Source organism: Cystoisospora suis, assembly GCF_002600585.1.
Source record: "Cystoisospora suis strain Wien I chromosome Unknown contig_262, whole genome shotgun sequence".
Lineage (NCBI taxonomy): Eukaryota > Apicomplexa > Conoidasida > Eucoccidiorida > Sarcocystidae > Cystoisospora > Cystoisospora suis.
In genome coordinates, this window is record NW_027153064.1 from 32,550 (window position 1) to 46,208 (window position 13,659).

Sequence of the window (13,659 nt, forward strand, 5' to 3'; positions counted from 1 at the left end):
TGGACAAGTGTGCTGCGGAATTGGAGCAGGGCTGAGATGTGGACGCATCGGCGGAGCCGCCCCGCAATCGGGCTGCACAGCATGGATGTTACTTTATGAGCCAGTTGATGTCGTTTGATACTTCGACAGACAGGGGGGCTTTGTTTCCAGGAGTTCGTGTATGATTTACGACTCAGACAGCATGGTCTTTCGCTGATGAGTCTCGTTCGATTTGAAATATGTGTGCAGGTTGGCTATGAAAACGCGGGCACTTGCGAGTTCTTATATGATCCAAAAACGCATGAGTTTTTCTTTCTAGAAGTCAACGCGAGGCTTCAAGTTGAACACGTTGTAACCGAGTGTGTCGGGGATTTCAATCTCCCTGCAGCTCAGCTTCAGGTAGTGACAAGAATCGCAGGAGTAATAGACCAATCGTACCCGCGTTCTTCGGTTCACGTGGGCCCTGCCGGTTCACCTCAGAAAAAGTGACCGTTGTATGCATTCCCCCCGTCATGAGCACGTGCTTCTCTAAGGGCTGTCCACCAGTCGTACCCTCCGCATTAGAACACTTAGGCAAATGCCCAGCAGCTTCAGCCGAGCTCCGGATCATTGTGGGTTCCCGGGTTAAGCCTTTTGTACTCCAATTCAAGACTGTTGGCTTTAGCGTGCCTACACGTCTATTCAGCAGGCGGTAACAAACGGTTGTTGGACATTATACACCTGGTTTGTCAGGCCACTGTCTGTCATACGAACCGCCCGTATGCTGCGCCCCTTCTGCATATCATCCATCACAGCCGTTTAGCTCTGTCCCGACAGGCTTTTTTCTCATCTTACCCGTTTCTCAATGCAGCTGCGCCGAAGACACTTCTCACAACAAGTTATGAGGCTACGCTGTCGGCCTGCACCTTTTTACTTGTAGAAACGTTTGCTGCGTTTGTTGAGGACACAGCCTGCCTGAGTCCCTCTGGTACTTCTCCCTTCTGTCCTTCCCAAGAGGCCAGCATGGATCGTCACGCTACGCAGACTAAGCGGCCCATCGTTGATCAGATCCGAGCCCCCGATTGGTGGCAGAGGTTACTGAAAGAAAATGAATTCACTTAGATTCCCTGTCAATTTCAGCAATAGGGTAACAAACGATATACCCATCCACACGGGCGGTCATCGGTCCAGGTTAATGCTACTCTTGTCGGTTCCTGTTTTCCGAGCCCTCCGTCCATCACATCGCCTTTCAATCAATATACCCAGTCACATTGTACGAGTGGTGACTTCTTTTGTGTCTTCTGTCCACTTCGACAACAATGTTCACCGGGCCCCTCCCCATGTCTTCAGGTTTCTATGGGAATCAAGATCGACAACATTCCAGATATCAAGGCGTACTTGAACAACTCAGCCTCGCAGACTTTGCCGCACAAACACATCATCGCTTCGCGAATCACAGCCGAGCACGCGGAAGAGGTAGGGAAGACCTCAGATCCTCATGAGACAAAGGCAGCCCGGGACACGCTTCTGTCGTTGCAGCCAGCGACAAAGTAACTGCTCTCAAGCACTTTGCCTTGTAACACCCCGGTCTCCCCCGTGTGCACTCGCGGTGGTAGTGATTGTCCAGTCTGGAGAGCTGTCTTCTATGCATGCTGTACACACACGTCTTTTCGGGCATACCGAGTCACAACATGAAGAAAGTACTTTGTTAACCCGCAGCTGTACTGTCGTGCTGAGGTCCCTTACTTTCGTATACAGGTGCGGTTGGACAGACGGTGGTGGTTTTCGACCATCACCGTCTGTCCAAAAATGGATGTTGTATGGGGTTTTCCCTTGCTGGTAAAGCCTACGACACTCCAAAGGTTCGGGACGGGACGAAAGGCTGCTCAGCCTTAGGAAAAGCCAGATTTTTACATGGTAGTGTCGATGAGTGCCTCTTTTTGGCAGTGCGTGACTTTGTGTGTGCGGGTGTGTGCGGTTTCAGTCCTTCCGGCCAACCGTTGGTCTGGTTCACGAACTGACCTTCAGGCCCTCACGTTTCGTGTGGGGGTACTTCTCTATTGGCAGCAAGGTACTGTTGCTGTTTTTCTCTAATTGGTTAACTGACAGGGGTATATGCCGCGCCAGCTTAGTATGTTGTTTGTCGTTACCCCGGGCATGCGGGGGCAGGTCTACTTTTTTCCTAGCGAACTATGCGGAGGCTTTGGCAGAATAATGTTTTCGTGTGAAACGGGGGCGACAATCCACATCAGACAATCTTGGAAGGTGAAATGTCCGGTGTTGACACATACAACGGAGCTTCTCAGGCTTCGTTCCACTTGGACAAGAATGAGCGCTGATTCAGGGCACGGGTTCTCTGTAAAGCCGGGTGTGCATCTCCCCATGGCGAAGAGTCAGACCACAAGGGCAACATGTGTGTGCTATCGACCGATGGGGTACAGCGCCACGTGGCGGTCCCTGTTTCTTCCCAGCTTTGACAAAACTAGATTAGCTAGCTTGGGAAACGCGTCCATGGACAGCGATGTGTGTCTGCTGTAATGTGCGCAGGGCAATATCCACCCTTTCAACGACGCCCAGTTTGGCCATCTCTTTGCTCAAGGGAAAGTATGTTTGTCAGTTTTACGGTCACTTTGCGTTCTACGACGAACAAGGTTCTATTCCACTGGCATCTACTATGATTCAGACCTGACGCTGCTGGTTCAGGAGAGGAACAGGCACCGGATGGAGTCTTCGCTTCCGTTGGAAATGTTCACGCCTTTCCCTTTGTCGCCTGGTGATTTGCGGTCGCTCTGCTGTTATGGCAGGTGTCGGTGTACCCCGTCTCCCTAATGTTATATACGAGACTAACGCGAATATCCTTTTTATCGTATACAGTATATTGTGTAAGTGGCGTACTTGTCGATAGTTCTTGTGGCGTTGAGCAAAGGCGTGGAGGTGGTGGGCTTTTTTTTCTGGTGACCTTACTAAAGCAACAATCATAGTTGGTTGTGGCCGGAAGTGTCACGGCCTGAAACTGCTGAGCTTGTCCTAGGGCCGTGAAGACATAGATCGTTGATGCTTGGTCAGGGGGCTCGTCGCTAGAGGTCATGGAGTGCATGCCTACGTTTGTCGTCTCTCTTTTGTAGGATCGAAGGGAGGCTATCAAGCACATGGTTCTCGCACTGAAAGACATGACGATTAGGGGCGAGCTGCGCACAAACGTTGAAGCTCTCATTAAAATTCTGGAACACCCTGACTTCATGTATGTTCCCCCCTTCGTTCTCAGGCCCGTGACGAGTGTGCATGACCTGCTTTTACAATAGTTTCTCCTAACTCCGCTCACCAAATGCGGCATTGCCGGGGACACGCAGCAGACTCGTCGAGACTGTTGCTTGTGGTCAGGCTTCCCAACTCATGTCACTCGGCACATTTTCTCTGGGTCTCTGCACTTCTTTCCTGCTTGAGGTCAAGTGTATTCCAAGCACAAAGTATACTCCGCGGTAACTGAGAATGCTTCGGCACCCGGCCTCCCCTTTTCCGTTTTTTTCTGAGTAGTCCGAGTTTTTGCGTGAAAACGGGGGATATCGCTGGGCAGAGTGTTGGGGTGCCGGAGTGATTGTTGTACGTGGGCTGTCCAGATCGTGGTTTGAAGGACCTAGGGAAGTGTATGTTCGTGTGTTCAAGTAGTCTCGCATACAATGCCTCATGCGAAAGTGCTCTGCGAATCGTACGCTTACGTACTTGGCGGCACGTGCTGGGCTTAAGAAACGAGACGTTCTTATGCCGGGTACTCCCAGCAGATGTTACCACGTGTGTTGTAACCGCGAACGTGGGACCCCGGGAGCGCCCTACTATCTTTTTTACTGTGTTCGTGTGTCCGCAGCAAGAACGACACGCATACGACTTGGTTGGAGCAGCGAGTGAACTTTACTAGTGACAGTAACGATGTCTCACCCAAGCTGCTACTTGGTGTGCTTCTTGCCGCTGTGTTTGAGTCGTATACACACTTCCGAGAAAGCGAGGAGGAGTTTGTTAAGCGAGTAAGGGTGCCCACTCGGTCTGTATACAAGTCAGTGTTTCACTCAGTACTCTGCGCGTTGCTGCAAGCAGCTCTCAACATCAGTCTGTCTTCCAGGTCACCATCATCCATTCTGTAATTCTCCTTGACATTCCTTGTCTGACACATTTGCTTCAGTTACTGTTTCACTCTCGTTGATGGCATAAAGAGCAACACTCCATTGGTGTTACTTGAAATGACGTTTGACACCGCGTCGGTGTTCTTTGTCGACTATTTTCGCACCCGAGTTGGCTTCAGAGTGACGTTTCCCGAACAAATTCTTGATGTGTATCAGAACCTGGAAATACCAGTACAGGCGTTATCTTTAGCTTCAGTACGGTCGGCGATGTGCCGGAGATAGCTCCTGTTCATGTGGTTTTGTCTCCATGTCGTAGTATGCTGCTTTGTTATGGTGCTGTTGTAGCCAAGTGCCCACCTGTTTTGTCCCTCCTCCCTCTTCTAAGGCGTGCAAGTGAGTACGGGGCGGCACACAGTCTTCCAGACACTAAACACCAAGTTTTGTCGTTCCCCTTACCCGTTTCACTTCACGATCTGTCTCAGCCTTTCGAGCTCTCTCTTCAGGGTGCATGTGTAGTGAGTTATGTGAAGTCCAGTGTCCACTCAGCCAGATGGTCAGTACGTCACCTTGTTTCGCCCTTTTCAGATGCCGATCTAAGACATTCTTCTCGACGGGCGCTGCAGTATCAGACCGCGTTCTTCTGTGTGTTCTTACTGTTTCAGGTTGAACAAGGCCAGCTGCCTCCGTCAATCTCTGTCTCGTATGAGTGCACGCTTGTGTATCGCTCGACAAAGTTTACCCTGCAGTGTACGTACGCCGGGCCAGGCACGGTGTGCGTAAGCTTGAACAACAGCAGCACGACTGTACACATCCGACGCATTGTTTCTGTGGGGGCTGGAGGTAGTGGCTCTGAGCAGCGCGATGGAGGTTTCCTGGTTAGGGGCGGTGTCGATGGGAAGAGTCGGAAGGTTTACTACAAGGAAGATAACACGGGACTTCGAGTTAGCTTCGATGGCGTCACATACACATTCACGAAAGAAAGCGACCCGACACAGGTACTGGTGCATGTGTGTCTATACTTCTCTGTTTATCTACGTCTACGCAGTGATGCGAAGATGCTTCTGAATCTTGGTTGTGGGGGTAGTCGCTCGCACTATCCAGAATAGTTTAACTACGTCGGGCTGATTGATGGATCGCGTGAAAGTGAGTCGCACAGTGTCAGCCTGTCTCTCGCGGAAGCATGATAATTCTCTGTTATGCTACTCTGCTGACGGTTAGTTGAGGTCAAACTTCGAGTATCGGAGTACCTTAGCACAACCACAGGCTCGCGTGCCACAGCCTCGTTAACGAGTTTCTTCCACTTCGCTGAAAAGAGGCTGCGTTGATAAGAACATTGTGTGACGCCGGGATGATCCCTGGCCTCCAGCCTTTCAGCGCGTCTCCACACCTCGGGGAGGTCGACTATCTTTGGCTGAGTGAGCGAAATGTGCGAAGTATATGCTTTTCCTCTGTATTTCACAGTGCGACCCACTGTAGTTTGGTGTTCAAACACGTGTGATTTCCTTGTTCTGACGGTTGTTCGTCTCCACGAGCTCCTCATGACGGCCCCGGGGTAGCGTGAGCTGCCCCGTCTGGAGGGAATGATGTGCTCTGCTTTTTTCCAGTGTAGCACTGTTTTCCTGTCTTCTTGAGAGATCTCCCGTAGTTTTAGACAGGGTGCAGTTTGTTAGTGATCCGCGCTTCACAATAGGGGAACGCCCGAGTGTTGCGACACTACGCCAGTCGGCATGTGACGAATTTCCCTGGGGTCGGAGTTGCCAACGATTCATGGCTCTCTCGCACGGTCGGCTGTTTTTCGAACCACATCACGGAGGTCAGTAGTGTGCAACGACCACGTGCGGCCACCGACGTTTCGTGGTCCGGGCTCAGTGTGCAGGGGTGTGCTGTTCCAGCCGCTGAAACGGTTTCGTGTTTTTCTTTTACGATAGCCCACTAGCGGCCTTCGGCGTCGGGATTCGGCGCGCAGCGTGAGGTCACCTGTTCATGAATTGGGCAACGTTCAGTACTACAGACTACTGCGTCAGGACCGCCGCTTCTCTGAGCAACCTCGTTTTCTCTCACGCTGATGCGGTTCACGTAAAAAAAAAAAAAAAGCGCCACCGCCTCCATATCCGGGGAGATTGCTCACCGGCGCAGATGTGTGGCTTTGGCCCACCATTCGAGACAATGCCAGCTCTATTTTGGTCCTGACGCAGGTCCGACCTCCTGTTAGCGGCAAGCTGGTTCGGTGGTTGGTAGCAAACGAGCAGAACGTCGTGAAAGGGCAGTCGTACGCTGAAATCGAAATCATGAAGATGTACATGCAACTTCACGTCGAGGAGACGGGCAAGCTGATGCACGCTATGGTCGGTGGCCCCCCCCGGTCTTTTCTTCCTACATGTCTTACTGATACAATGGTTTTGTCGATTGTTCTTTCGATGGCTATGTGATAACAAAGCCTGAAGGTTTTCTTCCTCTTCTAGATGACACCATCCTGCTTGACCGAGTAGGTGTATGTGTCTACAACCTGGATCCTAGCGGCGACCGTTTCACTGACCAGCAGCTGACGAGCACACTCCGTGGAAGTGTAGCGACAGGGGGGAACAGTTTTATGACAGACACTGTGAGCGACCATTTGCCCGCAGTGACGTGCGTGTTTTTCATATGACACGAATGTGGCTGATATAGTCTGGATACGCGTCAGCGTCTTTCGGAGGCTGTGAGTTGCGATCCCTTATGCCTTCTGCCGTTTCGATCCTTCTGCACTCCGTCTCTGTTTTGACCGTGAGTGTCAGCGAAGCTCGGAAGTGCATTTGTGTGGTCGTTTGTTTAGTCCGAAGGCGCGGTATTTCAAGCAGGAGATCTGCTGGCCACGCTCGAACTGCCACCTGGAGTGGTCGTCACGAAAGCAACTCCCTTTGAGGGCACATTCCCTCCTTCATCCTCTTTCTCTTCCTCCAAAGAGCATTCTGACTCACAACATGGCACGACACCTGACGATACCCGGAGAAACAAGCTACTGAAGCAGGAACAACAGCGAGACGAGCACAAGCGGATACAGAGACTCCTGAATCCTCTGCCTACCTATCGCGCCTGTCGTGATCAGCTCTACAACGCTTTACGCGGTTACCAACTCCGTCAAGAAGACGAGGACGAGGCCGTTGCACGGTTCTTCGAGTGTACACTGAACCCCATGCTGCCTGTATGCGAAGTGAAGGAAGTGCTAGCCGTGATTGGTAAGGGATCTGGAACTGTATCCTGTGTCTCAGACGAACCGGAAAATGAGGTTGCATCCGTTTTCACAGGTATGTAGGTGGGTTCGGACATTGGCGTATCCGTACGCGGATGTGTTAGATTCTGTACACTGCCGGCCAGTACTGTGACGCCACCTGCTTATGTGGCCTCAATATGGAGGCGGGATTGTTGGAGTAAGGTTCAGTCACAGTTACCGATTGCGTCTTCGGCTTTGTTTTCTGTCTCACCAGATTCTCAAATGCCCGAGCCGCTGACGACCCGCCTCCGAAGAATCCTGAGTGAGGCTGAAACTCGAGTCGTAGCAGCTTTCGGGATCGAAGACAAGGGTGAGAAAGAACATCCCCGGTGTCCGCGGACACAGGCATCCTTTCTAGATGAAGCTGGCGACGACAGCGCCACGGCAGGGGGACCGGATCGTTCATTTCCGGCCGGGAAACAAGAACTTGGAGGAGGTGTCTCCGATGGTCCACTGCTTTTGCTTGAGAAAGAGGAGCAGCAGACGTGCGCCTCCGAGGGGCTTGCTTCATCGCATACATCAGCTGGACAGCAGTCACCTAATATATGTACTGGGCTCCCAAGCTCTACATTCCGCCACCCGAGCATAGGGGGGACAACCACAGTGACTTCTAAGAAACTGAAGTCGTCGTCTTCGCCCGGTTTTCTGCTTTTCCCACCTTTCGCTCTTGAACTCCCTGTGAGCGAGTGTTTTGCTGCTATCGAGTCACAGCTGTCTCTGCAAGCCGGAGGGGCGGGTTCGGGTAGCCAGGATACATCAGCCGAAGTCGCTCTCTTGCCTGCCGCGGAGTACGTTGGCGTCTGTGTGACGAGAGGACAATTGCAGCCGTTGTTTGAGTGCTTGCGAAAATACGAGAGAGGCCTCATTATGGCCGCTGCAGATGATATCGCTTCTCTCCTCGGCAAGTATCTGGAGGTAAGACGGCATATCGTGAGCTTTTCTGCTTTCTCTGACATCTTTGTCCTGGTCTTCTAGCTGTGCAGGGACACGCGTACACGCACACACGTATCTACGCTTTTATGGTATCTCTTGGTCTACGAACATCTCCCCGAAGCACTCATCTCGCACGCTGGGGCACTCGAGTTTGCTGGTGGCTGGTGTAAAGTTATGTTATCGGGCCCTTGACATGTGAGGACGACCGAGGTAGTGTGAGACTGCGGGTACACGTTGGGGCTCTTCCGACGACCACTACTTAAGGCCACGGTGACACGTGTCGAGGATCAGCGAGGGGGAAAGGGCAGAGGAGTGTGCTGCGCCGTGCTGGCTGTGTGTCCATGTTTGTTCGGATGCGTGCCTCTTCGCATGTGTGTGTATTTGGAGCACATGTAGGGACAAGTATGTGGTTGCGTGGAAACCTGGTGTATGCACTCATGCGTGTGAGTGTGGTCTCTGTGGTGTACCTGTCCGTACCCCCAGGAATGGATTTGCACGTAGCGGGACGCGGGTCTGCCGCAGCTGTATCTTTGCAGCTGTCACGAGATGCGCTCTTGGAGAAAGGTACTCGTATTGTTCCTGGTTGCGATGGCGTCACATACCTCTGAGTTTCTTGTCCATGTGAGCGGCTGTTCGTGTCGTGGACTTCAGGTAGAGGAACTATTTGAGAATAGCCGGGAGAGCGCAGCCAAAATCATATCCATGAAGAGGACGGAAGCGGACGCGGCAGCTCTCGCCTCACTGCAAAGAAGTCACCAGGCCTTGAAAAGGAAAAACAGACTTGTTGCACGTGTATTCGAATTCATCCGAACCTGTCCGGGTGAGCAGTGATTACAAAGCCTTTTCTCTACACTTTACCAGTCTACAGAACGTTAGGCTGAGAAGTGGCATGCAACCTGGCGCTCTCTTTTTCAAGAAACGAAACGGAGTGATGTCGTTGCAGGAGAAAAAGTAGCCTGCTGCTGAGCTGCTGGCCAAGCAAGGAAAAGTGCATTCGTTTGAGACTACTCTCTAGTGATACACCAGCCAAGATGACTCTTTTTGTGTGTGAGTGTATGTGTGGTGCGCGTTCTATTGTCTCTACTAGTGGATCCTCAACGTAAAAAAAAACAGGCGGTGTGTCTTTAGTACATCTTTAATCTAAGGAGAGCTGTTGAAGGTGTAGTGCTTGTCTTCCTGGGTTTTGGTACAGTGGGAACGCTTCAAATTTTCAGTTTCCCTCTCATTATATCCTGTCGACGTCGACTACTTGTTGCTCTGTCTGCTACTGGGCATCGCATGGGATACGACAGGCCGATAAGGCGTCTTTGTGATGATGAACGTGTGGCCGAGAAATGACAAATTTACGCTTGTGTCGTGCATCGCAGGCAGACAAATAATGAGCGGCTGTGTCGTTCCTTATGCTCGGCTGTGCTCGACACGTCGCGATGTGTTGTCTGCGGGCGTGTGTCTTTTTCAGTGTGGCAATCTCCTCTCTTTCTCCAACGGTACATGCGATCTTACTCTCATTTCATGGAGAGCCTGCCAAATCTGCACGATTGTTTCCAGCGACTGTCTACCTTGGGCGGGGGATCACCGGAGTACGCTGCTGTCTCCCTACCAGCAAGACAGCTGATGCTTGCTAAGCGTAGGCAGCCCCTAGCTGAGCAAGTCCAGCATCTTGTCCAACGTATCTCCCAGCTTGCCGGTCACTCCACACCGTTGGCCTCCTCCGTCTCGCCGGGATCCGCTGCCACAGCTGCAGCTGCGGCCGCTATGGCTGCGTCAGCCGCAGCTGCAGCAGCCGCTGCTGCTTCTGCTGCCGCGGTCGTCGCTGGCGCGGCGGCTGGGGGGGACTTTGCGGTGCCAAACAGCAATACTACAGGGGCTGGTGGGGTTGTCTCGGGAGGCCCCCCCAGTATGAACAGCGTCGGTGCATGCAGAAGTCGACTGGCAGCTGCTGCAGCGGCGGCAGCTGCCGCTACAGCAGCTGTAGTCAACCTCGGGGGCTCCCCGAGGGGACCGTTGATGCTTTCCACGGGAGGAGGAGGTGCAGGAGCCAGTGGCGTTGCGGGCGGGTCCGCAGGTCAAGGGACAGTCGGTAGTGTTGGATGTCTTGGACCGCAGCGAGCTGGTTATCTCCTCTCCGGAAGCGGGGCAAGTCCCACGGCGGGGGGCGGTGCGTTCTTGGGGTGCTTCGACGAGCTCCTATGGGATTACCAGCGCTGCCCGGACACTGCTCTCATGTGTTTGTTTATACATCCACACGACGAGCTGAGAAAGCTAGCCCTTCAGTTGTATATTAGGTGAGTTCCATGGCAGAGGATGGCGATCCGCAGCAACCGAAGGCATGGGTACGCGAGTTCCCGTGTCCAACCGGGGCTGTCGCGAGACAAGAGGTCGGTGACTCTCTCGCTCCAGTGGGAGCCGTTTTCCGGCTCGGCATCACAGCTGGAAACATGGCAGGGTGTTTTGCGATGCATCGCAAACGCAACCTGATAGGGCTCATGGAGTGAGAACGGGGGTTGACGGGTCGGGCCTAGCCAAAGATGGTGGAGTGTAGCGCGTTATAAACTCGTCATCTTTTCATGAGGACTGTTGGACTCCGAGGGTGTACAAGAGACTGCTGACTCGCTGGAGTTCTGCTATTCATGGGGCAGGTGACGCCTTCTCCATTCTGCCATGTCGTCGTCATCTGCTGTCTACTTTGCCTTTCTCAGCCGACACTATGGCCGGCACGGCTTACATGAGATGCGGATTCATACTCCCGGGGAGATCTGGGAGGGAACCTATGCACTCCACGAAGCGTTTGAATCAAACAGGTCCGAGTCGGCCACACCCGACTCCATCCGGAATGCAGGGGGAGGAGCGCCGAGGTCCCCTGGCCAGTCATCGTTTCCCCCTCTGTGCCTCTCTGTCTCAGCGGCTGCACCCGCGTCTTCATGCTCCTTCGCTCAGCAGTCCTCTCCCCAGGGATCGTTTAATGAACTGGAGGACTGCGGAGCCTTTCCGCACTGCAGTGATTGGAGAGGCTTGTGGGCGGGTGCAGAAACGTATGTCCAACGACTGAGTCCCCTCTTGGCAGTCTGGACTCACCACGCTGTACTTACACAAGAATTTTTAACAGAAACACTAGACAAAGTTAAGCCTCCCGTTCCCGTTTCTCCGCCACCATCGTCAGCATCGACGGGTTCTACGACCGCCGCTGAAGCTGATCGGATACCGAGAAGTTCCGAGGATCGGTCAGGGAAAGTTCCTCTAGGGGAATTACCACAAAAACCAGTAAGCTATCAAACTAATGACTCGGGTGGATGATTGACGTTTCCGGCTGGGGAGAAGAAGAGGCGGCCTTTCTCGTATCTCGTCGCACGTCGTCGTCTTCTGCATCCGCAAGCCACACAGTATTCATCGTTTGTGTTCTCCAGTTAGCGAATACAGTCTCCTTCGCAGTCAGGCTTCAATGGTTTCTGTGGTATACAACGCCCATTCATTCAGGGAAGCTGCCACAGTTTGAAGGCTCTCAGGTGGGACGAGCTGGCGCCCTCCAAAATTACCGAAGACACTTGTTCGTCTCCCTGTTGCTTTGATGGTTTTTAGTCAAACAATTGAAAAGCCAGTGACGGCTCAGCGAATTGGTTGACGTGTCCTGGGACCCATTCGCAGCCGCACATCGGCCGGCTTTGCTGAGGTACCCCGGGGTTCCACACGAATGTATGTTGTTTGCCAGAGGTTCGTATCTTCAGTTCTACCTGATTCGTCTGTAGAAACATTTTTCTGCTTTCTGGTACTGCCACTAGCACGCTCCTTAGTGTGGGTCTCCAGACACGGGTCTCCAAAACGTCTTGTATGCCTTTTCATACAGGTGGTTTCTGCAGCTAGCTCTGTCTCCTCATGTATGAGCTCGTCGTCAGGTTGCGGTTCTGACATTCCGCCGGTAGAGACTCTCACTCGCAAGCCGTCTGAGCTGGCTACTTCGCTTTTCCGCCGAGTCTCGTCCAACGTTGATTTGGCGTCATACGGGTCAAGTGCGGGTAAATGTGCCGGCGGCATATTCAATGACCTCAGCCGAAGCAACGGTGAAACAGTCGCGGCGGGTGGTCTCTCATCCTCTCGTCAATCTGTGGTGACTGACGTGGACACCGCGAATACTCTCCCTTCACATACCTCAAGTCCGTTGCCCACGAATGCGTCTCTGCTTCACTGTGCGAGTTCGAGAGGGCGAACGGCGGCATCAGCTGGGTCGGGACGACCGAGCAGCGCCGAGGATTTTATGTCTACGCTTTCTGCGAGCGTGCTCGCTGTAGATGAGTGCAGCCTAAGTGGCGAGTCTGAGGCATGGGAGGCTTTAGGACGTGGCAGTAGAAGCCGGTTGAGACATATCTTGACATGTTTCGGAGGTGGAGAGAACGACGAGACAGGCAGAATTGCCCGGTCTCAGCAGACCGTCGCCATGGTGTTTGATGGCATCGAAGCCCTCGAAACGGAGTTTGTTGATCGGCTACGGGGTAAGAACGCGAGTGTTTTTGTTTTAGCGCTTGGGCAGCGAACCATGCAGTACACGTGTCTGGTACGACGAGTTAGCACGGATATACAAGGCGGCACTGAAAACGGAGTCAGGGGCACCCTGGGCGCAGGTCAGTAGGCAGGAAGTTGTACACCCGCGGCGGGATAGTACTGTGATGTAACCAAGTGAGTATAGTCTACCACACCGCTGCTTGTGCCGCGGAGTGTCGAGGTTTTACTCATTCTTTCTGCTTTGTTCGGGTGGCTGTCGTACAGTACTGTCGTAAATAAATGTGTCACCGCCCGAAGAAAGGAACATGTATATGAATGTTCTTTGCGCGTTCAGAGTACAAAAATCTGTCCAGAGCGATGCCCCCCCCTCCTCCGACTCTCGATGGGAAAATCTTGATGCTTTTTGTTCTTGACCTCAATGGAATGTCCAGTACGGTACGGAACTCTTTCCTTGCATTGAAGCCCGCAACACGCAGGAGCTTGCGCGCACTTCGTGTGTGAGTTCGACTGAAGGTTCTGACGAATGAAACCTCTCTGTAAAAAAAAAAACCTTTTTTTCGTTATAGTGGAAGGAGGCGCCTCTCCGGCTGTTTTTTGCTTGACCGTGTAGAGAATCCTGAGACTTTCTGTCAGCCACTGCGATGTTGATCAGCGTCATGTACGGAAACGTCAAAGTGTGTCTCAATGCATAGAAACACCCCTTCCTCGCGGGCTCCACCATTTCTGTAGACTCTTTATACGACACTTCGTGGTACCCCGTGCCGCTCGCCGTAACCACCTGTTTGAGGTGCTCCTATCATGTGTCTCGATACTTTGGTCTTGTTTGATCTCCACACCTCGTTGTTTTCTGGTTTGTCCTGCTGGCTCGGCTGAATGGCTTCTTCTTTTGCATTCTTCCCTCCACCCCCA

General features: G+C 52.7%; 1 protein-coding gene across 1 annotated transcript in view; it reads left to right on the top strand.

The window, feature by feature from the left end:
- CSUI_000669 (acetyl-coa carboxylase acc2) overlaps positions 1 to 13,659 on the top strand; it is a gene marked incomplete at its 3' end in the record, with an annotated part of 34,840 nt that overhangs the window by 6,601 nt on the left and 14,580 nt on the right. The window contains exons 7-21 of the mRNA XM_068060900.1: positions 229 to 378; positions 1,309 to 1,434; positions 1,943 to 2,029; positions 2,506 to 2,562; positions 3,084 to 3,199; positions 3,821 to 3,977; positions 4,736 to 5,068; positions 6,269 to 6,418; positions 6,886 to 7,288; positions 7,538 to 8,238; positions 8,908 to 9,076; positions 9,716 to 10,541; positions 10,956 to 11,517; positions 12,098 to 12,740; positions 13,085 to 13,185. Coding sequence (XP_067927119.1) covers positions 229 to 378; positions 1,309 to 1,434; positions 1,943 to 2,029; positions 2,506 to 2,562; positions 3,084 to 3,199; positions 3,821 to 3,977; positions 4,736 to 5,068; positions 6,269 to 6,418; positions 6,886 to 7,288; positions 7,538 to 8,238; positions 8,908 to 9,076; positions 9,716 to 10,541; positions 10,956 to 11,517; positions 12,098 to 12,740; positions 13,085 to 13,185 — 4,581 coding nt within the window. The remainder of the gene's footprint in view (positions 1 to 228; positions 379 to 1,308; positions 1,435 to 1,942; positions 2,030 to 2,505; positions 2,563 to 3,083; positions 3,200 to 3,820; positions 3,978 to 4,735; positions 5,069 to 6,268; positions 6,419 to 6,885; positions 7,289 to 7,537; positions 8,239 to 8,907; positions 9,077 to 9,715; positions 10,542 to 10,955; positions 11,518 to 12,097; positions 12,741 to 13,084; positions 13,186 to 13,659) is intronic.